Below are 27214 nucleotides of genomic sequence, written 5' to 3'. Positions count from 1 at the left end.
CAGGTGCACAGATGGAACCAAAAGAAAGATGAAAAGTATAATGTAAATCCTGGGATCTTTTTTTTTTCTCATTTTAAACATTCACACAGGTGACTGCATGTGTTAAAACACTAGGTCCCTCAACTTACGTCATAGACATCTGTGTATTTCAAAGATTTTTACAGGAGAAATAATAATTTTACCTACCATATGTCATTAATGTATATGCTTCTTCCTATTGCTATGTTATATGTTTGTATTTAAACATGTACTTTCTTCCTCATAACTCATCCAGTTCTTCTTTCCTATAGTAACACATAAATGCTCAATGTATGGTGTGAGTCTCTGGTGTCCCATTGTATTCGATAAATGAAAGGAGATAAGGGTTTATCATATCCTTTCAAGATGTACATGTTTCTGATTTTAAAACAGTTTTTAAGCTGTGTTTGAAATAAATGAGATCTTCTGGAAAGAATCATCATGGATTACTACTAAATACCAAAATGAAAGCCATCCCATGCAGAGCAGGTTATATTTGGCATCCATCTGCTGGCTAAGTAACACATCCGGTTTGGCTCTTTGGTTTGGAAAGAGGATTAGCCAATATCTGACAGCTATTTTTCTATTTGTGGAATATAAGCTTATTACGTTTTAAGAGCTCTTTTAGGAAATTGGCTTGTACCTATGTAAAAAAGTTCAGAATAACATATCATTAATAAAAGAGAATTTGTACAGAGGAGGTCACTTCCCAAAACATTTGGGGGGACTTTGGAAATTCTAGGGGAGAAATTGAGAAAATAAATCTCTGGTAGGATGTTTATACATAAGTTGGTGCACCCAGAAAGCATGTAATATGTCATGTTGGTTTCATGTCTCTTAGAACAGTGAATACATGGGTGTTAGCCTTCTGTAGACCCTACGTGACTACAACCATTTACATGATGACTATACAAATCCTTATCTTCTCTCTGAACCTTGTGTCTCTGTGTCTGTGTTTTGCTGCATGGCGAGCACATTCATTTACTGAACTGTGTATAGTAATACCATTTGTATTTAACACTGTCTTTATAACTGTTTGCGCTGCTAGCTGCTACACTGAAGCAACCATGCTGTTCTCAAGGCAGTCAACCCTTGATGATTTAGATGGACCAGACACTGTTCCTAAAACAAGTGAGCGCGCTCGACCTAGGCTTCGTAAAATGCAGAGCATGGATATGTCCTCCTCATCAGCTGACAGTGGCAGTATAGTGTCAAGGTGCTTAATCATGCATGCTTTGTTCACTCCTTTACCCATACCACGATATTTATTGCAGTGTATGTAAATTTGCATTTGCAGATATGTGGTGTACAGAGTGGTTTGCATGGTTAATGGAAGCTTAACCGCTTTCGGTGTTGTAGCATTATTTTGAGGTTAAGATTCTGAGTCATAATCTAAGGCTCATTTGTTTTTTCACATTTTTTCTTATTCTGTGTTTCTCATTTTGTTTCTTTATTCACGTACTTTTAAAAAGCCATTCCATTACATTAAAATGGCTTTCCAAGAACAGGCCTCTAAATCTGTATTTATTCAGTTAAAAAAGAGACTGATTTTCAGAGGTACTGGGTTGATGGCTGTTCTTACTGAAACTGGAAGCTGGAGGTGAAGTTTCTCAGCTAATCGGTTATCCTAAATATGGGCTTGGGTGGCTAATTTTAGAAACTAAGATAGGCAAGTGCTGGCACTGTTCTTTCAGTTCCTACTTTTCTCCCACATAGGAAATATTTTTAAATGTTTTGATTTCTTTACCATTGATTTACAGCCTGTGAGGTGTTGGAATTAATAAAAGGAAAATTGCAATGAAAAGATAGTGAATGTCATTAATATCCAGTGGAAGAGAACAGTTCAGAGCCACTCATTCACTTCTTAGCAGGTCAAACTCAGGGATTTATATGACATTGTGAAATAAAAACAATGTTTGAACCAGTACTATAAATACAAAATTTGAAGCTTACTAGATCATTCTTTTTCAGAATTGTAAATGTTTATAAATTTTCGGTGCTGATAAGTTTTGGAGTCATGGGGTTTTATGTTTTTGTGCATTTTTAACCAGATTGAGTGTTAACAGGAACATCAAAACATACATCCCAATAGTAGTGTTGAAAATTATTTGTCTCGCATGTTTACAGTGAGTTTGGAAAAAGTCTAAAAGGAATGAGATGGAACTTTATTCGGGATTTTGGCAGGAGATGATAGTGCCAACTGGCTTAGCCAGTGCAAGTTTTTTGGTGTTTTTTTTTAAAGATGTTAATTTATGTGAAATCATGGCCTCGTTCATTTCCTCAGAGCTATATAAAATTTGGATTTGCTTCTGTTGAGATATAAGAACATCCTGCTAACAAAAGACACTACATTGATGCCTCTTGTCTAACCTTTGGAGACAAGCTGGAAAAAAGATGGGAAAAAAAGAGAAAGAGTCATGTTCTAGGGGAGAGATGACAAAATACCTGTGAGGAAAGAAATGAGTAAAAGCAAGGCCAAAACAATATGTAAAAACTCATGGTGTCCAGATTCTCATCTGGAGTCATCAGGCTGCTTGAATTTACATCAGCTGTGTTGCAGAGCAGAGAGCGTTAGGAGAGAAAGTGATTATGGACTTGAAAAGATGAAAAAGAAAATAGCCCCATATGGAAGAAAAGCAGGCAGATAAGGTAAAAAAATGAAGACTGTAATGAAGAACATAGGGCAATCTGAAGGTAAGCAAAATAAGCTTTTATTGGAACAACTTTGTACTCTAGTTTGTATTTCTCCATGTTTGCAATTCACTTGTTCTTAGGATCAGACATGATTTGAGTTTTCAATTGGTTTTCCAGGTGTATACAGAGACCATAGGCTTGTTAAAAGCACCATGTTTAGAAAGAAAACAACAGCTCTCTGTCATTCACCACAGAGCTTGCTTAAATAAATGTAATAGTAAGTTCTGATTCTGATCAGAAAGTGGTTGAACTGCTTTCAGAAAACTGGTGTAGTTTCTTGTAATGGTGACAATTAATTTCTGCTTTGCTGGCGTGGAAAGAAGGGAAACACAGTGGGTTCACAGGTGTGCCATTCAGAGGCAAATGGACCCAGAGGGTCCATTTAAGTAAGAAGAGATCATATTGTTTTCTGTGGAATTATGTGTACCTTGAGGGCCTGGGAGTGCAGTGGCATTGCTTAGCTGCCTACATAAAGGTACAATTAACAAACAGTGTTTGGTGAAGAGCCTCAACTCTCTTTCTTCATCCTGCCCCTGACAGCGAGCCTACACAGGTCACCATGCTCTATTCTCGTCAGGGGACAACAGAAACCATTGAGGAGGTAGAAGGAGAGCATGAAGAGGAAGGAGCTCATTCTGCTTCGAGGCAGGATGAAGAAGAGGTGGAAGATTATAGCCTGGGTTCAGAAGGAGCTGCATATACTCCTGATACCGACGTGCCATTGTACTCCACTGTGGACAGCAACGCAGAAGCACCACCTTCCTATAGCAAAGCTGTCAGCTTTGAGCACCTTCCTTTTGGCTCCCCAGATGACTCAGCAGGAAAGAGTCTCATGATGGTGAGCCCAGATGACAGTCGGACGGACAGACTTAATGATGCAATTCTCCCTCCATTGACGCACGAACTAACAGCTAGTGAGCTACTTCTGAACAAGTAAGGACCTTGGAGTGGGTGAAATTTTTGGTCCCAGTCTGGGAAGTTTTGACTTTTTTTTTTTTTCTTGACACAAGCCAATCTTTTTGATACAGACCTTGTGCTAAGTTTGATTCAAAGGAAGAAGCTCATTTCCTGTGCAGTTGTTCTAATTACAGATTTCTAAAATGATTCAAATCCATGTTGGAAAAATTCTGTGATTTCTCCCCAGATACCATAGCTAATTGTTCCAATTAGCATCAAATTTCTGTACTCTTAACAGTCATGGGGTCAAGAGCTTTTCTAAACATTCCTTGTGAATAGAACAGAGCTTCTCTTCTACAGGCAGCTGTGATTTCAAATAAGCTTCTTCCAGGGCTATCTGGGAAAATGTTTCTCTTTTAAGTATTTTGGATTACTATTAAGGAAACTCTGACCTTTGACTGAGTATATGTTCAAGTCAGCAGGATCTGACGGCTATGTAGAGAGACCACTTTACTGAGTACTTTCCTAAGGGATAAGGATGTTCCCTCATTGCCCCTCAGGCAACTTACTGAAGAGTGCCAGTGGTCTCAGGTGGTGCCACTGCTCTTCCTCTGCTTTCTGGCCTGACTCAACCGAGGAACAGCTTCCATGAAGTTGGACTTGGACAAGATGACTTGTAAAGGTCCCATTCAACATAAATAATCCCCTGATTCTGTGAAGTCAAGGACAAATCTTAAATCACTTTTCAACCTGACAACATGAAAAAGAGAAGCATAGATCTGATTTTGTAGATGTAGAATCCATTCTTCTGACTGTCCATGGTTCTTATGGCTTTCCAGTTAAATCTCCTCTTAAGATTCTGCCCTCCTTAAGAAAAGAGAACTGATTATGTGAAATTTATGTAATTGTTTCCTTATATCTTTTATGTTTATTTGAGCAGATTAATTAAAAAGCAACAGAACAGCACTTCCAGTTATTCTGCTTGAAGTTCTGTAAGCTTAGATTGTGAGCTGTTCAATTATAACAGTAAATCCCATCTTTTTTTTTTTTTTTCCTTTTCCTTCATTATTCCATTATTGTCACCAGCAGAATGTTATAACTGTTCAAAAGGGAAAACAGTATCAATTTAAAAGTAGCTGTTGTGAATTTCATTTGCACTTCTCTGCTTCTCATAGGATGTTTCATGATGATGAGCTAGAAGAATCAGAGAAATTCTATGTTGGTCAGCCTCGAGTCTTGCTTCTTATTTATGCCCTGTACAATACTCTGGTGGCCCGGTCAGAAATGGTTTGCTATTTTGTGATCATCCTTAACCACATGATCTCTGCCTCCATGATAACGCTGGTGCTGCCCATTCTTATCTTCCTTTGGGCCATGCTGTCTGTCCCTCGGCCAAGCAAACGTTTCTGGATGACTGCCATTGTCTACACAGAGGTAGGCTGCTGTTTTTGCAACCCTGAATGCCAAACAGAGAAAAAAGCTATAAGCTTTGTATGGTCTCTTTCCTGTTTCTAATCTCTACGGTCCAGTGGCCTTTGGCCTTTCATATTAATTTAAATGTTTGCTAAACCTTCAGCAATACCTACGGCACAAGAAAGTTTGTGTTTTTCTTCACTGCTGCAGGCAACATCCTTTCTGGCATGCAAAGCAGTTACCACAAAACCAGCTCATTTATGAATAGGTACTGCATAGCTGGTGATCAAGTGACAGTATGCACTGCCTGTGGCATCTCAAGTACCACTGAGCACCACCTGTTGTTAAATGCTGAATTTAGTCATTGATGGCCTTATGATTCCAGAAACATAAACTGTTGTTCCTTTGTATTAATGAGTGGTAATCATCTCACAAAGCTGAAATAGTAGTCGTATTTTTCTCTTAATATTATGAGACTGCCATGCTTAGAAAACACCCAAAGTGTGTTGTGTTTCTGAACAGGTAGCCATTGTCATCAAGTACTTCTTCCAGTTTGGCTTCTTTCCTTGGAATAAATATGTGGATTACACAAAAGATAAACCTTATCACCCACCTAATATTATTGGCATAGAGAAGAAAGAGGGCTACGTGCACTATGATCTTGTTCAGCTCCTTGCTTTATTTTTCCACAGATCCATTTTAAAGGTGAGCTGAGATTATTTTTTATTTTGTATTTAATTTTCTAGTCATTCAAGTTATTATTTCAACACTATGAATTTGTCATCTTCCTAGTGAACACTTTGATAAATGACTACAATAAAAACTGTGACATAAATACAAATAAATACAGTAAGTACAAATTTGAAATGCTCTCCTTTTCTTTTTCCACTAGTGCCATGGACTGTGGGATGAAGATGAGAAAGGGGACAACTCCAGTAATAAAGGAGATACTGATGATGAGCTTTCTCTGCCAGGAGGGAGGAGAGACTCTTCTGGGTCTCTGAAGTCTGTCAATCTTGCAGCATCTGTGGAGTCCATCCACGTCCACTTCCCTGAGCAGCAGACAGCAATCAGGAGGAAGAGCTCCAGCAGTGCATCACAGCTTTCTCACAGATCCAGCTTCTCCTCACACAGATCTAAGAGAGGTAAATGCTGTAGCACTTCAGGGACTTAAAGACCAAATGTTTGTTTCCCATAAAATCATACTGCTGAAACCTGGTGCCTTTTGCCGTGAAGAACCCAGAAACTACTGAATGCTGTTGCTCCTGAGTGAGGAAATAGGATATGAAGCAAAATATCTTTGTGTTTGAACATACTCCAAACCTTAGAGTTCAGATGAAGAGATGTGCTTTGTGATTCACTATGTTTTTAAAATGACATTATCCAAAAGCTGGGAAAGGAATGTCCAGCGTGGCCCAGATCCAGAATTTCTGGTTTAGCATAATCCCCAGCTTGAGGGAATTCAAAGCACATGTATTTTTCATATTTACATTAAATGGAACTTGAAATGAAAAAAAAAATGGTCAAGGATGTTGAAGTGGATTATTTTTCCCATCTTGTGAAAAAAGAAGGGCTTGCAGTAGCTTGAATGTATAGTTCCAATTGAGTTGATCAAGTCAAACCAACCAAGTTTTTGCCTTTATCACTCTTCTACTAGAACCTGTAACTGAATGTTTTCAAGGTTTTAAAATATCAGAGATAAATTACCATAAGAATTTGTTTCAAAGCATCTTTCATATGAGAAACTTAGATATGGGGTAGAATTCTCCATATCTATTACTTTCTAATTTTTGCATATAAACTGATTTTGAATTAGCTTCTTTCACTTCTCTTTCCCTTCCCCGTTTTCTCAGGAAGTACCAGTACAAGAAACAGCAGTCAGAAAGGAAGCAGTGTGCTGAGCATCAAGCAAAAATCTAGGAAAGAACTTCTTATGGAAAAGTTTCGAGAACAAATGATCAAAGCCAAGGCCTTTACAATTAAAAAGTGAGCAATGTGAGGAGTTGGGTGGGCTTCAGGGGAGGTTCCAAACAGCTGATTAATGGAGTAAAATGTTTTAAATAATGTAGGTTACTACTTCTGCTATTTCAAATGGATGAATGGGTATACTATTCATTATACTGGGACACTTTCACTCTCAAGTCACACCAACTGAATTTCAGACAAATAAGCAGAGGTTCAAATAGCACTTCAAGGGTTCATCTATCTGGTGAAAGGTTAAATATCCTACGTGAACTGACTTGAGTGACTATGCATATTTCTACTGAACAAATGCTATTACAATGCTTTAGCAGCAAGGGACTGGTGTCTATGAAGATTAATGAAGTCTGTCAGAGAAATGTATTTTTATGAGCATTACTCAAATCACCTCCAGCCGCTCTTTTATTCAGTGTAAGCAACAGTGTTGTTAAATCACATCGTTGTCGTTTTAGGACTCTCCAGGTGTATGTGCCCATCAGACAATTTTTCTACAATCTTATTCATCCAGACTACAGTGCAGTGACTGATGTGTATGTACTGATGTTCCTCGCAGATACAGTGGACTTCATCATCATTGTCTTTGGATTTTGGGCTTTTGGGGTATGTCACAGAGGGCACCTATGTAAATCCTTGGTTGGGAGCCTTGCCATAATGGTCAGTACCATATGATTGTTCTTCCTCAACCACTCTGTTACATTCTTCTTTTCAGAAACACTCTGCAGCAGCAGATATTACTTCTTCCTTGTCAGAGGACCAGGTTCCAGAGGCATTTTTGGTGATGGTGCTCATTCAGTTTGGTACCATGGTGGTAGACCGAGCGCTCTACCTCAAAAAAACTGTCATGGGAAAGGTCATCTTCCAGGTCATCCTTGTTTTTGGGATTCATTTCTGGATGTTCTTTATCTTGCCTGGAGTGACAGAAAGGTATAAACCTTTGTAATCATACAATATTCATCGAAAACCAATGCTTTACCAAGTTATTTGAATATGAATATGAATTTGAGATAGTTATAGCTAAATTTAGAATCACAAATGAATTTCTTAGTCTCATTCCTAAACAGAATGTTAGAGTGCCTTTCCACAGCAAAAGCTGTGGCCAATATAAATTTGAGGAGGAAGGGACTGGATTGAAGCTGAGCTGCATCAAATGTTCACTAAGATATTGGGGGTGGAGGGGGTGAAGCATATCGTGTGTGAGGAAAGGTTAAGGGAATAAGTGCAGCCTGGAGAAGATTATGACTTCTCTTCACCTAACTATTAGGAGAGCATTAAGATGAAGCTAAGCTGTTTTCAGAGGTGCACCTTGATAAAGCAAGAGGCCACAAGTTGGAGAAAGGGAAATTCCAGCTAGATGTGATAACAAATCTTTTCACTGGGATGATAGTCAAACACTGGAGCAAATTGCAGAGACAGACTTTGGGGTCTACATCTTCATAGATACTTCAAACTGTACAGTTTCCTGAATGATTAGGTGTAATTAGACATGACAAGGGTTGATGGTAAACATCATCTTCAGAGACCAACCTAAATTCTTGTATTAGTCTATGGCATTGGAGGTACAAGCAGGAATGCAAATAACAGTTAATTCTATGTAGTCAATTGCCAATGTCAGCTCTTTAAAAAATGAAGAAAAGCAGTGTCAACCCATTAAACACAGATTTCCCATTGTTGAGACTCATGTGGTGTAGCCAGGCACCTCTAGAGCCCTCACTCTTCTGTGATGCTGTTCCCATTCTCTTCCCTGTGACCCAGAGGTGACTACAGATGGTGTTTATAGAATTTTTCATCCAAATTTTTTCAAATACTGTGTCACCAGTGCATTGAGGTCAGAGGCCAAAGGCTTTCCACATATTCTCAGAAGAGGGAAGCTGCCAGGAGCACAAAACATTTCAAGCTAATTTGGTCTTACACAGATACGATGCTCATCATTTTCCTTTATCTGTCTTTTCCGTTACAGGAAATTTAGCCAGAACACTGTTGCCCAGCTCTGGTATTTTGTGAAATGTGTTTATTTTGGCTTATCAGCGTATCAGATACGCTGCGGATATCCAACTCGTGTTCTTGGCAACTTCCTCACAAAAAGTTATAACTATGTGAACCTGTTCTTATTTCAAGGGTAAGTCTAGACATAGTCCCCTCCTCCTCTTCCTTAAGATGAGGACCGTTTGTCAGATGCTGGGATTATTCATGACTTTTCTTCAGAAGTTGCTGGAAATGAGACAATAAGTCTCACACAGAATATTCCTCTGTATGTGCCACATATCCTCTGTAGTCCAGAAAAAAAAAATTCAGGAATGCTAATCTCAGGAATATGTCTCCTACCCTGAATATACAAGTCTGAGTTATCAGTCTGACATTCAGATAATTGGATAGGGGCTGCATGCCCTAGTAGTCAACAGGTGATGCTATTTGTTCTGCAGTGCTAAGAAGTAGTAAGACATCAAATCCCAAAAGAGATCATTGGATCATTGGAGATCATTGGCTGGCCTATAGGCTCTACTTTTGCAGGTGGAGATGAAGAGATAGACAGGGGAAGTCAAGTCTGCACTTTGAAAATGAAGTTTCTTTTGTGTACCTTTTGTAAAGTGCTGCACATCTGAAGCTTTTTAGGAGTTAAAATTGTTGGTGCGAATAACAGACACAGCCTCAGTGTGAATGATGTGATTAAGCTAGTTCAGAGCAACTATGCATTTCACAGAAAAGCTGGAATAATCTCAGCTTTTTCCAAATATTTTCAGTATGGGCCTGTATCACTCCAATAGGAAAAGTTGTAGAAGAAAGCTTTCTTCACATGAAGCAGTCTTTATGACCTGGCCAAGCAGAAAAATGTGGAAGCACTAAAGGATACATATTGAAAAGCCACTATGTGCATGTTGCTTTCCTGTTCGCCCACCTTCTTCTGCTCCTTAATTCTCAGTCATAAAGCCCAATCCACATACACAGTTGAGGAGTGCCTATCTACTATAAGAAGGCAATGCATCACTTGGTGTAAAGAGGTATAAAATAAAGTCCCACCATCCTGCAGAAAGGCTATGTTCCCCTGTGCTCCCAGTGTAGAGGAATATTGTTTACACAAGAAGTCTGTCTGGTACCGTTGCATCAGTATCTCATACACAGCTACAGGGCATAATGGTGCCAAAGCATGTTTACAGCCTCACAAGGAGACCAAGAGGAATTTGAGCTGGGGCAAAATATATCGCCTTTAAAACACCAGTATTAGCCACACAATCTCATAATGTGACTGCATAATTTCCAATCAAACTGCCTTTTAGTACTCATTTTGTTCTCCTTTTTCTGACATATACACTTACCATGCTTCTTTAATGTGATTCCTCTGGTTTTTACTATCTGCTGTGGTCTCCCTTCAGATTCCGCCTGGTTCCATTTTTGACTGAGCTGAGAGCAGTAATGGACTGGGTTTGGACAGATACCACTCTCAGTCTTTCCAGCTGGATCTGTGTTGAAGATATCTATGCTCATATTTTCATCCTGAAGTGCTGGCGAGAGTCAGAAAAGGTGAGGAAGCTTTATATGAATGATCCAGGTCTCTTCGCCCCTGTGCAGAAATGAAGAAAAGTAATCACAAGTCCCTAAATAAATTGGAAATCCACCATAAATGCAGATTGTTAGCAGATACACCTGGTGTTCATGTTCAGAAATATTCAGACTATTGGATTCTTTATCTTAGTTGACAGTCAGTGCAAGTGAGATTTCAAATGGCTTCTCCTTTGTGCCTGATTTCTCCACCATCGAGATGAATTGCACAAACTTGTGGCTTTTAGTTTAAATGCATGCTTGAATTTCAAGGCTAGGAGAGAAAGACACAGTATTCATACACTCTCATTATCCATATCTACTTAAACAAGTAACCCATAGTAGCAGGGAAACTGTATCTCCAAAGAAAGGTCATGTGAAGGAAGAGTTCGTGCCTTCATGGTATAGATCTCAGGAATGTCTGTTTCAGGTTAGTACAGAAGGGACTTAGCTGGTTCCTTTATTCTGGGAGAGACCCCGCACATCCAAAAAGAATGCAAAAACAAAACCAAAAAAAAGCAGATAAACTAAGCAGATAAAGATTTGTTTGACTAAAATTTCAGTCTCTTAAATTCATTTAAGCTTCAGCTCAAATTAAACTTGCAAATTCTGGATTCCTTATAGCCGCTATAAAGATTGCAACCATATGCTTGCTTATTTTGCCAATTTGAAAAAGAAATTAAGCATTCTTTTAAGAGTGACCCAAGCAGTCAGAAATTGTCCATCTGCAATGAAACGGCTGTATTTTTAAGTGTTACTGACGTCTTGCTGCTTTTATTATAATCCTCTCTCTTAATTGCACTTATTTTCCAAGTATGCAAGTTAGATTAGCTCAGAATTGAAGTGGACATGAATCTCATAGGTAGGCTTTCTCAGTATGGCTTACCTTTCTGCCCTGGATGGATCGTCAACCAGAGGCTTCAGGAGGCTGGAAATAATAATCCTGTTCTACATTGACAGTCCATCATACTGCATTTTTTTCACTCTGCAACAGGATTGCTCTGCATTACATGTAGCATAGAACCTCCAAGTCTAAGCTTGCATGTGTGTGCTAGTGCCATGTAGCAAAATAACTACCAACAACTTTATGAGTGCTGTTCTTTTGTTTAATTCTCTCTGTCTCTTCACACTGAGTGGTATGCTGAAGTTCTTTGGCTCTCAGAGTCTCTGAGCTGTTCTGTAACAGCATTAAAGGTGCCTGAACTAATCTCATACAGACAAGTAATATGCCCCTGGGCGATCTTGATACGATATTTTAATGAAAACAGTATTTTGCAATGCAAGACAAATGCTTTGATACAATGCTTTTGAAAAGTAGCTAATTTGTTTTAAATATAGCATTGTATTACAAATTTAATACTCTCTGTGGGCTTTATGGATTCATGTTGGAAAGCAAGAACAATTTCCTGAAGCCAAATTCCTGGCATGTGTATGAGGTGCAGTACAATTCACTGGATATTTATTTTGCATGTGTAGTACGCAGTGTGTGAAAGGCAGGATCCTAAAACAACATGCAGTGTTCAATCCTGCAAGAGAACATACCACAGTAAATTAGAGTTGTGATAAGGCATTTTACAGGATTGTAATGCTATGGAAACATTCAATCACGAAGCCAATAACAGGAGGGTGGAATTATGGGCAAGGGGGAACAGTATTGCTGCATGATCTGCTTTTTAGAGAGAAGAATAAAAGCAAAATCATTTTTTGTTTCAGAATCTTAAGAAAGGGAAGGTTCCCACACAAACATTGTCAAAATTTTAGAAACAGCAACAAAGATTGAGGCATGATTCAAATACAGTTGGTGCAGCATTCACTATGGACAGATTGGATCAAACCTGTGAACATGTCTTAGCAACACTGTACGAGAGGTGCAAAATGACTGTAGAGTACTGCAATAAAAGTCTTACCAATTGTACGTGTCAGCTGCTGGGACAGGAATTTTTTTTCCTCAAAAATAGTTTGCAGCATCTCAAGCTCCAGGATGGAAATTCTGCCTTAATGAAGTTTGTGATAAAATGTTTTGGGATGAAAAATGGAAGAAGACTGGCCCTTCCCAATATCATGGAGTTTGGGGTTGGGTTTTTGTTTTTGTTTGTCTGTTTGCTTGGCAGGGGGTCATCTTCTTGTTGCTGTTCTGAGGAAATACTGTTGCTGCTATTGTTTTACATTTCTTTCCTGAAATTTCATGCTTATGCTGTTTGAGATGAAACATTCAAATTACCCAATTTTTCTGTTCTTTATGATTGTGAAGAATCAAAACAAGAGAGGTTTCTGATATTTTTCATACCAGATATATACTTGACCTGAGTTCATTTGGCACTTTTCTCTCTAGTTGCCAAAATTCAGTGCCTGTGCAGGTTTGGTTGGCCTAATGATGGGCAACAAATGACAGCAGGAGTCTGGAGTCCTTGAGATTCATTCACCCATCAAATCATACCGAGTGTTTCACTGATAGAAAAGACATTACCATCTTGCTGTTTGCTTTTGCAGAGATATCCCCAACCAAGAGGCCAGAAGAAAAAGAAAGTTGTGAAGTATGGAATGGGTGGCATGATTATCGTCTTGCTGATTTGTATTGTCTGGTTCCCACTGCTCTTCATGTCTTTAATCAAATCTGTTGCAGGCATCACCAACAAGCCTCTAGATGTATCAATCACAATAACTCTAGGAGGTTATCAGGTAAAAATGAAGACAAACCAAAAGAAATCTGTTTTTGCACTGTATTTCCTTGCACAGTTCTTTATTTCTTGCATTGAATTTTCCAACTGAAACTCTCCTGACTTATGCAAGAGATCAAACAAACTCCCACAAGTGATCCCTTAAATATGTCAGTTCATCATTGATGTAAAATATTATCTTCACTTGCCAGTTAAAAGCAGAACCTACTGGCAGATTAATTTGAATTAATTATCTTGCATCAGGGAGAATCAGGTAACTGCCTACAGGTCCCCATGGTGAATGTGAGATAATTAAGTGGAGGAAGCTTCTTATTAGCAGAATAAATTTGTAGCCTTTTGTTGGATTGATGGACTGTGATCCACAGGATGCTGTACTGTCTGTGTAGCAACTGATGTGAAGTAAATGTGACAAGTGTGTGTTCTTTTGTTTCCCAGCCTATTTTTACAATGAGTGCTCAACAGAGTCAGCTCAAGGATTTGAATCAGACTGGTTTCAATGCATTTCTGGGAAGCTATAGGGGTAACACTGTAAGTGAAATGTAGACTACTTCACTGTTTTAAAATGTATGCATGTTTCTATGGAGGCTTTTTGTGTGATTTGTTATGTAGTCAAGTGGTCAGCAACACTGCCATCATTTGCGAAGGGATATTAGTAAATGTTTGTCAAGATGGGGTTGCGTTATAAAGAGACAGATCACCAATCAAATTTTCTTTGCCCAAAACCGTGGAAGATAGAAGTCCTAGTTTTCCTGTCACCTGAATAAAAACCTTCTTTCTAAAAGACACAAATGTGTTGTGGGGACACAATACTGTTGGAACTATTAAGCCCTATACTTCTTCCTACAGTGCATGTGGCTTTCTCCTTCCACTGGGGAGATGTGATGCTGTCAAAGAAAGTGTGTATGGCCTGGAAAAGTTTTGACATTAGAATATCTTAGTTTAAACATGGTCTCCCTATTGTGTGGTGCACTGTGCCTGAAGTTATCTCAACTTTCTGTTGCAAAAAAGACTTATTTTGCAGAAACTATTGTGTTACTAAAGTGATTGTATTTTGATCGAATACCACTTTAAGAGAAGTGTTTCCTTCTAGCCCATTCAGGAATAATCATTTTTTAATACTAGATGCTACCAAATTGCTCAGGAGTTATAACAGTAACACTCCATTTGTGATCTACTTTGAAAGTCAGCGGTTTCAAGTTGCCTTATCTATTGCAGACATATTTCCATGCTGAAAGATGCTTAATGAAAGACAGAGTACAACTTCAGTAAAAATATGAGAACTGCTGGGTGTCTTGTGCCTCCTGATTATATCTGCCAATCCACAGCAGCAAGAGTTGGCATAATGTTTACACAGTTGCTTTTATTTTGTGCTGATCACTATTGGAGTGCCGATACTATTTAGAGTTTCAGTGAAGCTGCATGAAGTATAGGAGGAACACATCAGACTGGTGTGGACTGAAAGCAGCATAGCCTACTGGATCCAGATATATAAAGGGGAATATTAGAAATGAAAGGATTCAAGATAAAATGCACTCTACAGGGTATACCTGATGAATATTCAAACTCATTTTGACCAACTTGACCATCATATTTATTCTTTGAACTGCAGGGCCATTTTTGTATTGTCTTCCTGAGTTGGCTATGCTTTGCCTGTTCCCCTCCTCATCTAAGGCCCCAGCAGGTACCTGACAGAGCAATCCGTGTTAATGAATGCACTTCTGATTAATCAAGTGTTTATAATTCTGTCTGATCAGGAAATATGGTTTTATGCCTTGTCACAGCATTGAAAGTTTATTTTCCTTTTTTGTAACTACAGGCTGCTTTGCAGTTTCTAGAGGGCTATGGAAAAGAAGATATAACCCTTGCAGATCTAGAAGGGAATTCAAACTCCTTATGGACCATCAGCCCTCCCAGTAGAGAGAAAATGATACAGGGACTGCTGGATTTTTCAGCTGAGTTCACTGTAGTTCTTTCGTGGAGCATTCAAAGGTAATCGATATGACTGCTGTTAAGTCTGATAGATCATTTGGAAAGCTTTCCACACTGCATGTTTTTGTTTATTTTTTCAGCAGATTCTATTGTATTGCAAATAAAACTTAAAAAAGTAAGGGAGAGAGGCAGAGAGTGGAGACCTTTGTTACATAGGAACTCTCAAGAAATAAATAGAGAAATGTAGCCACTTCCAAGTAGATGATTTAAAAAAGCAGGAATGGTTTTCAATGAGACTTGAGGGGGAGGAGGAAAAAATAAAAACACTTCAGTTTGTTTTACATGGAGATGTTCAAATAAACTTTGCCTCAAACAACAACCTTGTAATCATTTATGGGAACTGAAGACTTAGACAAAGCTAAGGCAGAAAACCAAAGAGGAAATACAAACACCCACTTTTTAAAGGAATCTCAAACTGATAGAAAGCTACATTTTAAATACATGTGAACTTGGAGCCATTGTTCTGCTACTTGGCACAGAGCCACTTGGTTGAGACTTTTACCTATTTACTTGTGGTTATTTGGCCTTAGCGAAATACTGCTTTACAATAAGGTTTTTGCAAGAGCTGGCCTAAAATATGCAGTCGTTGGATACAGGCTGAAGCACAACAAGTCATCAGGATGCTTCTTGGCTACTGACTGCCACCTTGGACTGCTGGGCTAAATTGGAGATGAACTGCCATTGAAGCCCTGGTATCTACATGGGGTTTTCTTTGGAAGCAGACATTTGGTTGTTATTGCAGTCCACAGCAAAAGACTGCTCAAAAACAGGTCAGCTGAATCACAGTGGGAGCTCTGAATATACTGGGTCAGTCCTTTCACAGTCAAAACTAGGTTTGTAACAAGTCTGCATTCTTAATTCAACTTTATTTGATCCCCCTTTTTTTGCTGAAAGCATGCAGTATTAAGCCAGTGAATTATATCCCTCATCCCTTTCTGAATCTTATATTAATTTAAAATGTTTCCATATACTTGCATAACTACAAACATTCAACCACTGGGTTTGAAAGAGACCTTTTTCACCCTCAAATTATATCCTGTGGATTTTACTGCAGCCATAAATGACTGAAAGTGGTAAAGGCTTACCACGGTGACCTCCCACTTTTTCTCTGTAAAGGGAAACTGCTGTCTTTCACCTAGGCCAGGAGACCACAAGCAGCTGTAAGATGATCTCTTGTATCACTCAAGCAGTATACCTGTTTTCTGCACTTGCCCACCATCTGCTGGGTGAATTTCTCTGCAGTCCTCAGCAGCCCAGGGCTTGTCCTGTCTTCCTGCTGTTTCTCAACCACAGGGCACGACACAAGGCGGTGTGCAGAAGCTGATCCTGGTTCAGCTATGTTCTCATCTCAGGTAGAGGGTGCATGATGCTTGCTACTTAGCAAAAGTTGGAATGGACAGGATCATTGTGGTCAAACTAGTTAGATAGCCAGCCTAATATTCAGTTAACAAGTATTCAGGTTCTGCTCAGTGTAGGCTGACTGTGTGCCTTCCTTTTTACTTAAAACAGAAATCTCACTCTTGGTGCCAAAGCAGAAATAGCATCGGATAAACTCACCTTTGGCCTACCAGAGAATACCAGAAAAGATATTGCTAACATGATGTCTGGAAAGCAATTGGAAAAGGTGTAAGTTATCTTCTTTGCCTATTTATATGCAAACCTACTCCTTTTAATCCTAATTTCTTAAGGAAGCAAGGCTTGTGCAGATGTATTATTTATCTACCCATACATCCATACAGAATCACAGAACTGTAGGTGCTGGAAGGGAGCTCAAGAGATCAAGTCCAACCCCCTGCCAAAGCAGATTCCATATAGTATGTTGCACAGGTAGGCATCCAGATGGGTCTTGCAAATCGCCATAGAAGGAGACTCCACAACCTCTCTGGGCAGCCTGTTCAGTGCTCCGTCACCCTTACCATAAAGTTCTTCCACATATTCATATGGAACTTCCTATGTTCAAGTGTTAGGCCATTACTCCTTCCTCACTGCTTGCAAGAATTCCAAGAGTTGTTGCATTTTTTCCTAGTCTTTCAGCTTTGAGGACCCTTCTGCAACCACAACTCTAAGCTTAGACATACCATAAAGTATCAGGGAGTTCTCCAAGATCAACCACCTCTAAAAATCGTTGGAGTCTTATTCCCAGAGGCCAAAAGCACTGAAGTCACAGAATAATAACATTGCCTTAGAGGTCAAAGCTTATTTATTTGTCGTAAAAGTAGGCCAATAAGACTGTGAATACTGGAACTCTACCAAAAAATGTGGTGAAGCTATTAGGTTTTTTTTATTTGCTTTATTGGATAAGAAGTTCATTACAGTATATTCACAGTTAAACTCTCCTCTGAATTCAACTTGATTTGAGGAAGCCATATTGATGAATGTTTTGTTCTAAATAACCATCCAAACTGCATTCCTCATTGTTATTCTTGAATGGTACTAGATTGGAAAGGAAGTGTTAAATCGCTGCGATCAAAGGGTAACATCTGCAGTCACTTTTGACATCGGATCTTTTCCTGTAATGGAAATTTAAAAGGCATAAGAACATTTTCTTCATCAGAACATCAAACATTATTGTATGGATGTACCCTTATTACATTAATAGTATGATGCCTCTCAAGTTTGAACACAGTCTGGCTCTTCCCCTACTGCCTGCTTACTACAACAGCTGTGTCTAAATACCACTGGGCCAATGCATTATTCTTAAGGCCACCTGGTCTGATTTGTGGCCACAGGAATTGTAAAGTTAAAGCTGAGGCCCAATGGCAAGTGAAAACTCTGACTGGTTCACCTCTTTGTTCACAACTTTTCTGCACCCATGCACAGTTGTGCACCCAAAGAGACTGAAGAGACTGCTGCTGCACATCTGATCATTGCATTTAAAATAGATTTTTGATTTTTTTTTAACCCTGTGAGGATACAGAAATATTTCCTAGGGCAATGTAGTGCCAAAGAGGGTAGGTTTTCCTCCTTTGTGGGAAGATGTAATTCATCTATAATTCTCTCTTTGCAGAAGACAAGCAGTGGCATAGAAGAGCTGCATTCACCTACCTGTGTTGCAATAGTACTGTTGATCTCGGCATTTTTAACTTTGTCACAAAAAAAAAAAAAAAAAAAGTGGAAGCTGACAGCCATGTGGCAAGTTCTGCAGGGAGTTTTCTTCCACAACTCAGCTGAGATCCTACCTGTCCTCAGCCTGATCTTGAAGGTCTTAAACTGGCCTCCTCCATTCTTTCGTAGCTTCATGTATGCGATGAAGCAGTGTCAGAGGACTTACTTAGGAAAGAGCTCCTCTTTCCTATAATTTTTCACTCATTTGAGGGAAAGTTTAGGGCAGCATCTCTGTATTTAATGAATTTTTAAGTTCTCTCTGAATGCTGGTAATTTATCCCGCTTAAGGTGATTCAATTTTGAGTCCAGTGAGGAACTTCCACAAACATCTTTCATTTTAATTTGAAATCCTCCAGATTATGCAAACTGTGAAAATATTTCCCAATAAAATATTCTAGGAAGAATTCTTACTCTTCAGGCGTTATTATTTAAACATTCTGTAATTCTGAAGTAATAAATATTCTCACTACATATTTTCCTAGCTTGTTTATTACTGATGGTGTGTTGCCTTTCTTTGTGCGGCTTATATAACTGACTATAAAAGCAGCTTTGTTTAAAAGGTGAACAAAATGTAAATTTTACATTCCTTGCAAACACATATGCCCCAGATGTGTGGGATTCATGGCGCGTGAAAGGGGACATTATGGATGGAGCTCCCAGCTGAAGTACTGACAGAACATAGTTAATAAATCCAGCTAACTTTCAGATGTGACATCTGAACACTATAAAATCAGAGCTTAAGCCAAGAATTACTGGGAACTGTGTATAGCCCTGTTAGGTATTTCTAAATTATTTTAGAGGTATAAAAATATGAAATATTTGCTTTCTCATTTTTTTTCCAGAACATTAGAGACGGTGTATCCGTACTACATCAAGGCTCCTAGTGATTCTCTGGCAAAACCCATAAAGCAGCTATTGACAGGTATGTATCCAGGCCATGGAAAACAGAGTGCAGTTGAAAAAAGTGCAACACCGCGCTCAAATTTGCACATTTGCTAACTGTTATGGGGCACCTTGGACTGAAATACTCTTACAGTTGTTTCTACCTGGTGTCTACAGGCTTGGGGAGAGACAAGAGTACAAGGCAGAAAATGCATTTGGACATACTTTAGCTTTGTATTTAAAAGCGAGGAGTCTACAGATTAAAAGTGTAGTTCTTTTCCTTCAAGTCTGCATTCAGAAACTGCTCTCTCTTCTATTCTAAGCAAGTCTTGACAAGTTTCACCTCTGCATCTCTTTACTGCAAATACTAGCTCTGCATGTCTGCAAATGTAATCAGCTTGAATAATGACATTGGATGATTGTTTTTAGTTCTTCCCTCATTACTGACTCCAAAGAATGCAATTTACATAAATAATTGAATTTCAAAGTACCCATTCAGAATGTCCAGATACTTATAATTGTGCCAAGTACATACATGTGTACATACATACATGCATTAAATCTGTTGGAATGGAAAAGTAGAAAAAAGTCATTAACTAAGAATGCCTTTCTCAACAGAGGTTAAATTTGACTCACAGACATTTTCTTGCTCATTGTGTAGTGCATTACTGTTCAAGGTTGAGTGAGCATGTTTTGAAGTATAATTCTTAAGATGGAATCTATCTTTATGTGTAGCAGTAATTTACCAGTGTTTCACTGTAGTTAGTCAGTATGTGTCCTAAAAATTCCTCTCTGTGATTCTTATAATGCGCTATAGTGCATCCACTGCTAATGTAGGGTCCTCAGAAAGCAGAAGAGCCAGAGTTCAACTCCTGTCCATGTGATTAGGATGCATAATAGCACAGTATGCTTTTCTTGACATATACCTTTACCAAAAAGTGGTAGTTTCACTTTGACATATAGAAGCTGACTATTAGCCCTCCAAGTTAATGTGCTTTAGACATGAAATGTAGACATACTGTTTGTTATTGATGCCTTGGCTTGAAAATACTTAAATGTGCTTCTTTATGCCTGAAATGTAGACATACTTCTTATCACTGCACTGGCTTGAAAATACTTGAATGACTTGACGCGTATACAGAAAAAAATGTAATTGATGTCAAATATTTTATTTATTTAATGCTCATTTACGTAAGATTGGTGGAAGGAAAACCACAGCAGTCTAGATAGACTGTACTTTTGTACAGAAATACTGCAAAAGGGATTGTAAGTGAGTTGCAACAAACCTTTACTCTTTCATCACTCTGCTATTTCATCACGCAAGTTATCAAAACATCTAATCCTTTTGAGTCTTGGAGTTCTTGGTATACCTATTAACATTTCTTTTTTTCGATAGACTGCAGATGGGAAAATATTACAGTTTCCCTGGTCAAAAATGTGTCTGAAGAGGGAGTTCGTGAGTGGTGGGTTTTGAATCAGCTTGGGAAAAGATACAAAACTTCTGAAGAGAGCCTTGAACTCTTCATATTCAGTGATAAAGTCAGTCCACCAAGCCTTGGATTCTTGGCTGGATATGGGTAAGAAAGAATCTGTACATAAAATTAAAGTAATGTAGGTAAGATAATAGGTGGCTTCATTTGCTTTGTGAGTGTTTGCTATTTCTTTTTTGTTGTTCTAATGTTTGAAACTCCAGAAAAGGGCGTCTGTGAGAATTATAATGTCACATCTATTACTGTTATCTACAGAATACATTGTACATTTTTAAGGAATGACATGCCCTTTCATGTCCACAGTCCTGTGGGAAAAAAAAGCAAAAGAAGTACCTTTTGCACCAATTTCCTATTCAAATGAGATAATTCAAAATACGTTCATTTAACTAAAAGTGAAGTTCTGCCCAAACTGATCATTTTTGGCAACCTTCCCAATCTTATGCTAGCAGCCAAGACTCTGTGTCTGAAGCTGTTATGAAATACAGCTCCAGAAACAGAGGAAGTCGGGAGACCATGCCTCCTGAGAGATATTCCCTTCCAGTATCCTTTGGAGAACCCCTCATAAGAGTTTTATCCTGCAAGTTCAGGCAATTCTTAGTCTGTCACCACTTAAACACACTTTTATAAGAAGAATTAGACATGAAATCGGTCAGATCACTTGCATTTAGTAACTAGAGGTTGTGAGTTTTCCCTGCAGCTTCCAAGCTGTAGCAGACAAGATGCAAGACTACCATCATAACTGACTGAGGATAAATCATTTAGGCCAGCAGCTTCAGCCGTGTATGTTCTCAGCTTTCTGTTGTGTTGGAAGAGATTTTATTGTCTTTCATCCTACAGCACAGAAAACACATGATCCTAAATAGAAATCAGTGTGCATTCTGCTGACAGACTATAATTAACCATGTAGATGAGCTCCCTGATTTGGATTATTCTCTTTCAAGGCACGGCTTGAACTTTTTCCATTCTTTCTTTTCAGCATCATGGGACTATACGCATCAGTCGTCCTGGTGATAGGGAAGTTTGTCCGTGAGTTTTTCAGTGGAATCTCTCACTCCATCATGTTTGAGGAGCTACCCAATGTAGACCGAATCTTGAAGTTGTGTACTGACATTTTCTTAGTACGAGAGACTGGAGAACTGGAACTAGAAGAAGACCTGTACGCCAAACTAATCTTCCTGTATCGCTCACCAGAGACTATGATCAAGTGGACTAGGGAAAAAACTAATTGATCTCTTTGGTGTCACAGTGCAAATCAAGTTGATTTCATCTGAATTTTAAAGAAAAGGAAAAGCACAATATTCTCTTAAGAGCTAAGCCTTTTATAGTTAGGTAGCGATCATTTTTCACTGAAGGAGTCCTGGAAGCTACAGCCTTTGGAATCCATGCTGCCTTTCGAATTAAGGATCAACAGTGAAGAAAGTTGGATGATTTGCTGTTTTTAATGTGCCACTCCTCTACAATCTGGGGACTGCTTTGTAATTTAATCAGCAAAAAGTCTGCATCCTTGTCTGGCTAATTTAATTTTCCAGACAATAAATACCCTCAAAGAGAAAGGAAAGAGTGAACCCACAAATGACTCCAGAGGACCTTCCAAACTTTTTCTAGAGTCATACAGATTGGATTGTGCAATATGCTGTTGTACATCACTGACTTTCAAGCTACAAGTAATGGGACGGTGACTAACCTTCAGGACACCCAAGAGCCAGGGCCACAGTGGGAACTGAAAACATTCTAGCCATACCCATTTGTAGAAAAGCAGAGGTTTTGATGTACAAAGGACACTGTGGACAAACCTCTACTAGCAAAAAGGATAAAAGTTACTATCTCTTAAAATGCCTTATTTTGTTTGTACAGTCGCATAAAACATTTCCACCAAACATCAATGACTCAGGAAAAAAAAGAACACATCAACTGAAACTTGACATTTTGTCAAGGGTAACTAATGGCTAGAATAGTTATGGTGAAATATTGGGATGTTCTGCTAGGTCATTTTCTTCACAGTTACTGCTTTCCATTAGATGAGAAAAGAAAGTGAATTCAATGACCTAAGGAGCTACTTCATTTCTTATAATCCTTTAAAAAGTGAATAGTGTGTGCTTCTCTCTGCTCCCCATTACATGCTTTTTCCCATTTCGATGACTTAAGGCAACTATTGTTTTGCTGTTAGCTGATACTCTTCTTCCAGTGTTTCAGGTATAGAAAAATGTTTACATATTCCAAGTCACATTTTTACATCTGAGACGGGTTGTTTGTTTGTTGTTTTTATTTCTTAAGTTCCCAAAGACAGACATGCATATGAGCTTGAAAAGTGGCCTTTTTTTCTTAAATTACTATTATTAATGACACAAATGGCTCATTAGAGATCATTGTAGCATGAAAAATTACATTTGCAATGTAGATTTCATTCCATGTTAAAAAAAAATTATCAAGGAAAAAAATCATTGAGTGGATAAGGTATATTAAAAGGGTATACTGTGTAGTTTTGATTCAGTAATGGCTTAAAATAAAGCACATGTTGCAAAGTCATTTTAGAAGTATTTTTCCTCTGCCTTTTTACATGAAATGGGAAAAGTTTGACATTCTTCCAACTCTGTGACAAATAAATCTCTTTCTTGTAGTTAGCTGGTATTTATTATATGAATAATTAGTTAATCTCCAGAAGGAAGATAATACAACATAATTTGCTGGCACATTTTACTGCAGAAGTTCATGAAACAGCACAATTGAATGAAGTTACAACATACTCTGCTCAGTGCTTCCATGACAAATGCTGTCACATCCATTCTATACTGTGAAAACTAACATTTTGGGCGCCACGAAGTGCACAAAATAAAACTCGCTTCATCATATTGTAACAATAAAATAATTTGGTGACTGGAACTCACTGGACGACAACCTGATTTCCTCTAAGTGTAATGGAAAGCTGGCAGCATTCCCTGGTGGAGAGTTTTGCTCCATTTCTTCCATAAAACCTGTGAATGAAAAACAAAATATACAGGGCAGCCCTGACGTAGGATCTGACAGAGACGCTTTGTGGTCAGACGAATCCTTATCTGTGCGTTCAGTGATTTTGAGGAGGCAACACTGGAAGAGAGGTGTGAAGGGTGTGATGTGGTTCTGAAAGTACCAGTACCAGCAGCAGAACCATACTGGCCATAGTTGGACTTGGCCCACTTTTTGGCTCCCTCTCTTTAACAAACAGGCACTTACTTTCTGGTGAGAAAACTCTGCGGGATCAGCTGTACAGTTATTTGAGCTTTGCAGAAATGTTCTGTCCTTTCTTTCATGGATCGATCAAACTTTGAAAATAAAAGTGTTCTTCTGTTGTGGGTTTTTTTTTTTGTTTGTTTGTTTTTGTTTTTTTTATTCTGTTTTTTCAAAACAACATTTAGTCAAATTGGTGACCTATGGACTGGATAAGGGGCTGCAACAGGTGGAAATTGTGCTGCTAATCTCTATCCAACCATCCACATAAAGCTGAACGGACAGCTGCTTTCTAATGGCATCCTTTAGAGAATGAGTACTGGAGCCAGTACCATTTAATGTCTTTATTAACAGCATGGAAGACAACACGTAACACTCCGACAATGAAAAAGTGGACCATACAAAATCTGGGGCTGGTTATAAGGTATATTTGTCAAGTGCCCTTTTGGGGAAAGAGGAGAGAAGCTGATAGAGTGTAGGGCATGACTGCTTTTCACAAGGACCTCAGGATGCTGGAGGCATGAGCAGCCATGCGCTTCATAAAACTCAAATAAGGACAAGCAAAGCTCTGCATCTGATATCGACTCAGCCCATGCAGTTCAGACCAGCTAGTGAGTGTCAAACAGCTTTGAAATAAAAGAACCCATCAGGTAGGAGGAGGGTGAAGGGATATGTTGCATGTGTAGCAGCAGCGTACCCCTGAAGGAAGGAAAACCAGCAGCACAATGAGCTCATTTACAGAAGTGCAGCTGCAAGTCATGGGAGTTTATTAGTCTCCTCCAGTCAGCAATTATGAGACCACATCTGGAGAACTGCATCCAGGTTTGAAGTCACCAGTGCAAGACAGACACTGTCATACCAGTGTGAGTCTGGCAGAGGGATGGGGGGACAGAACATGTGAGGAGAGACTTAGGGAGCTGGGTCTGTTCAGCTTTAAAGGGGAAGTCCAAGAAGAGAACATACTGGAGCCTGCAACTACCTGATGATGAGGAGCACAGAAGGAGGAGCCAGGCTGCAGAGCTGCACAAGGGTAGATGTGCTGAGAGGCAACAGGCAAAAATTTCAGCAAGGGAGTATTATTTTCCCTAACTTGGGGTAGTCAAACACTGGAACAAATACCCAGTGTTTGTGAGTTCCTCAGCCTCAGAATTTTTCCAAACTTCCAATCTGAATTAAGCAAGTATTTTAGGATTCTGTCAGGGACACTGCATCTTACTGAAGAGGGTATGTTTGCTGCTGGAAAAGCGACCTCTGAAATGGTAGAATAAAAACTCATTGGATCCAAAATAACAGTACTGTACAGAAATATTCATACTGACAGACAGTAAACTCATTTGTCCAATTGTGAAAGGCTGAGCCCAGGCAGAGAAACTTCCTTATTTCTCTTTTTCACCCTGACTATAAAGAGGTTGTGTCTCTCAAAATGATAACATAAGCCCTTATCTGTGCAGACAGACTGAATCGGATTAAATGGCCTTTCAGAAGGTCACCATCTCAGGTGGACAGGAACAAATCCTTGTGGTTATTTTCTTAGGTTTTTGGACTCCTCCCTGTCTTTTTCAATGCAAAAGCAGCTTATCATAGGAACAGATTTAGAGAATAAACAGTCTAGATAAATGAGTTTTGGTTTGTTCTGGTTTTTTGTTTTTTGTTTTTGTCTCTTTCATTACTAGACTTGATACCCGGAGATTTTTCAGAGAACCTTCATCTGTTACTTACTGTTAGCAATAACAATTTTGACATCTGTGGATGTCACAACATCTCAGGTCTGTTCCAGTGCTTGATCACCCTCAAGGTGAACAGCAGTTTTCCTCATGCCCATTCAGATTTCCTTTCCTCAGTTTTGCAAAATGACAACTTTTCCTTTCACTGTGCACCTTAGAAAGTTTGGCTCCATGTTGGCTACAACCCCATTTTCAGGCACTGAATGACATCACTTAACTTTCTCTTTACCTTATCTTTGACTTCTTCTTCCTCAGGTTAAACCCAAAACCAAAGTCCCACCCCTTTGGGCTGCAGCTTCCTCATTCCTCTGCAGCTTGAAAAGATGGCTGTGTTACAGCTTCCACCAAGGCATATTATGGTAACCACATATTCACAGTGCTGAGATCGATACAACTAGCCTGATGCACACATTTATCAGAGTACAGTGCCCCTCTTTAGCTGGCATGAAGGCTGCTGTACAGGTGCTGCCGCAAGCACTCACTGAGTGTGCCTTGTTTCTTCAGGAAATGATAGCTTGGCATACTTCAAGTCCAGACCTTGAAGATGCAGAAGCAGGCATGAAGGGAGGAGGCCAAGGCTGATGCTGACACTCTTATTCTGAGTTCTTCACAGATGTGGTCCAAAGTGTGTTTGGAGAATTTCCTGAGTGCTTGCTTTCCAGAAAACTACAAACATGACCCCAGATACCATTCTCTTTTGCAATTAAATGAATAAAACTGAATTAGAGAAGATGAAAATGGGCCTCTCCATGGACAGCTTCTGCTTTAGCTCCACTCCAGTACAGAAAAAAGACATGCAACTGAGAGGCCCACGAGAAGCCCAAGAAACTTTCTTATGTCTCATGTTCCCACAAACTTAACTTTCAAACCATAGCGACTGCTCTTTTCTCTTTTTTTTTTAATCTAATATTCCAGTGAGATGAAAGATGAAGTGATATTTTTTCTTCATCTGGAAGAAGTGAGAGCAACAACTGGTAGCCCTTCCCAGCTGTCATCACAACCTTAACAGAAAACATGTTTTTACACTGCCCCTCTCCCATGTAAGCCCAGGGGGCTCCTGCAGCAAGCATCAAGCACTATGCTGTAGGCAATCCAGTTGGCTGCAAGCTTGGCTGCTGTGACACACTACAGGCTGTGCTGAACTTCTATTTCTTCTCAGTACAGTCATGTTTTCTTTTGGCTACTGCATGTCATACAATGGCCATGTAGTTGTGGCACGCACCACGTCCCTTAGTGGTTGAACATGGACTCAAGGCCATTTATTCCCATCCAACCAAACCATACTAACAGGTAAGACAGAGCAGGTTCACCCATTTGAATACTGTGGGCATTTTAGCAGCCAACTGTAAGGTGATAAGGAGCTGACTGTAAAATCATTAGTTTTCCTGCCATTTCAAATAGTCTGGTTTAGAAAGATTAGGAAAACAGCATGGCCAAAGAGGTGACATCACATTTATTGAAGCTTCATATATTCTATCTATATCTCCCAATTCCTAAATGCACTTGCTGTTTCCTAATTTCCACATTAAATAAATAAATTAATAAATATCTCACACAAACACACACACATACACACACACACACAAAGTTTCAGTATGTCATGATA

The 27214-nt window shown here is 39.1% G+C and overlaps 1 protein-coding gene across 1 annotated transcript in view; it reads left to right on the top strand.

Annotated features, from left to right (window-relative positions):
- PIEZO2 (piezo type mechanosensitive ion channel component 2) overlaps positions 1 to 24004 on the top strand; it is a 280908-nt gene extending 256904 nt beyond the window's left edge. Inside the window, exons 37-52 of the mRNA XM_065752657.1 lie at positions 3253 to 3645; positions 4785 to 5043; positions 5545 to 5727; positions 5915 to 6167; positions 6876 to 7008; positions 7455 to 7602; positions 7712 to 7926; positions 8960 to 9118; positions 10371 to 10518; positions 13027 to 13215; positions 13650 to 13742; positions 15031 to 15203; positions 16713 to 16829; positions 19151 to 19230; positions 20587 to 20767; positions 21657 to 24004. Of these exons, the coding sequence (XP_065608729.1) occupies positions 3253 to 3645; positions 4785 to 5043; positions 5545 to 5727; positions 5915 to 6167; positions 6876 to 7008; positions 7455 to 7602; positions 7712 to 7926; positions 8960 to 9118; positions 10371 to 10518; positions 13027 to 13215; positions 13650 to 13742; positions 15031 to 15203; positions 16713 to 16829; positions 19151 to 19230; positions 20587 to 20767; positions 21657 to 21909 (2977 nt within the window). The 3' untranslated portion in view covers positions 21910 to 24004. The remainder of the gene's footprint in view (positions 1 to 3252; positions 3646 to 4784; positions 5044 to 5544; positions 5728 to 5914; positions 6168 to 6875; positions 7009 to 7454; positions 7603 to 7711; positions 7927 to 8959; positions 9119 to 10370; positions 10519 to 13026; positions 13216 to 13649; positions 13743 to 15030; positions 15204 to 16712; positions 16830 to 19150; positions 19231 to 20586; positions 20768 to 21656) is intronic.
- Positions 24005 to 27214: the final 3210 nt, after the last annotated feature.

The sequence above is a fragment of the Cyrtonyx montezumae genome, unplaced genomic scaffold, assembly GCF_038088225.1.
Source record: "Cyrtonyx montezumae isolate F1298 unplaced genomic scaffold, pur_monq_1.0 scaffold_8, whole genome shotgun sequence".
Lineage (NCBI taxonomy): Eukaryota > Metazoa > Chordata > Aves > Galliformes > Odontophoridae > Cyrtonyx > Cyrtonyx montezumae.
The sequence above is the reverse complement of the archived record's forward strand: the minus strand, read 5'-3'. Positions and strand labels throughout refer to the sequence as shown.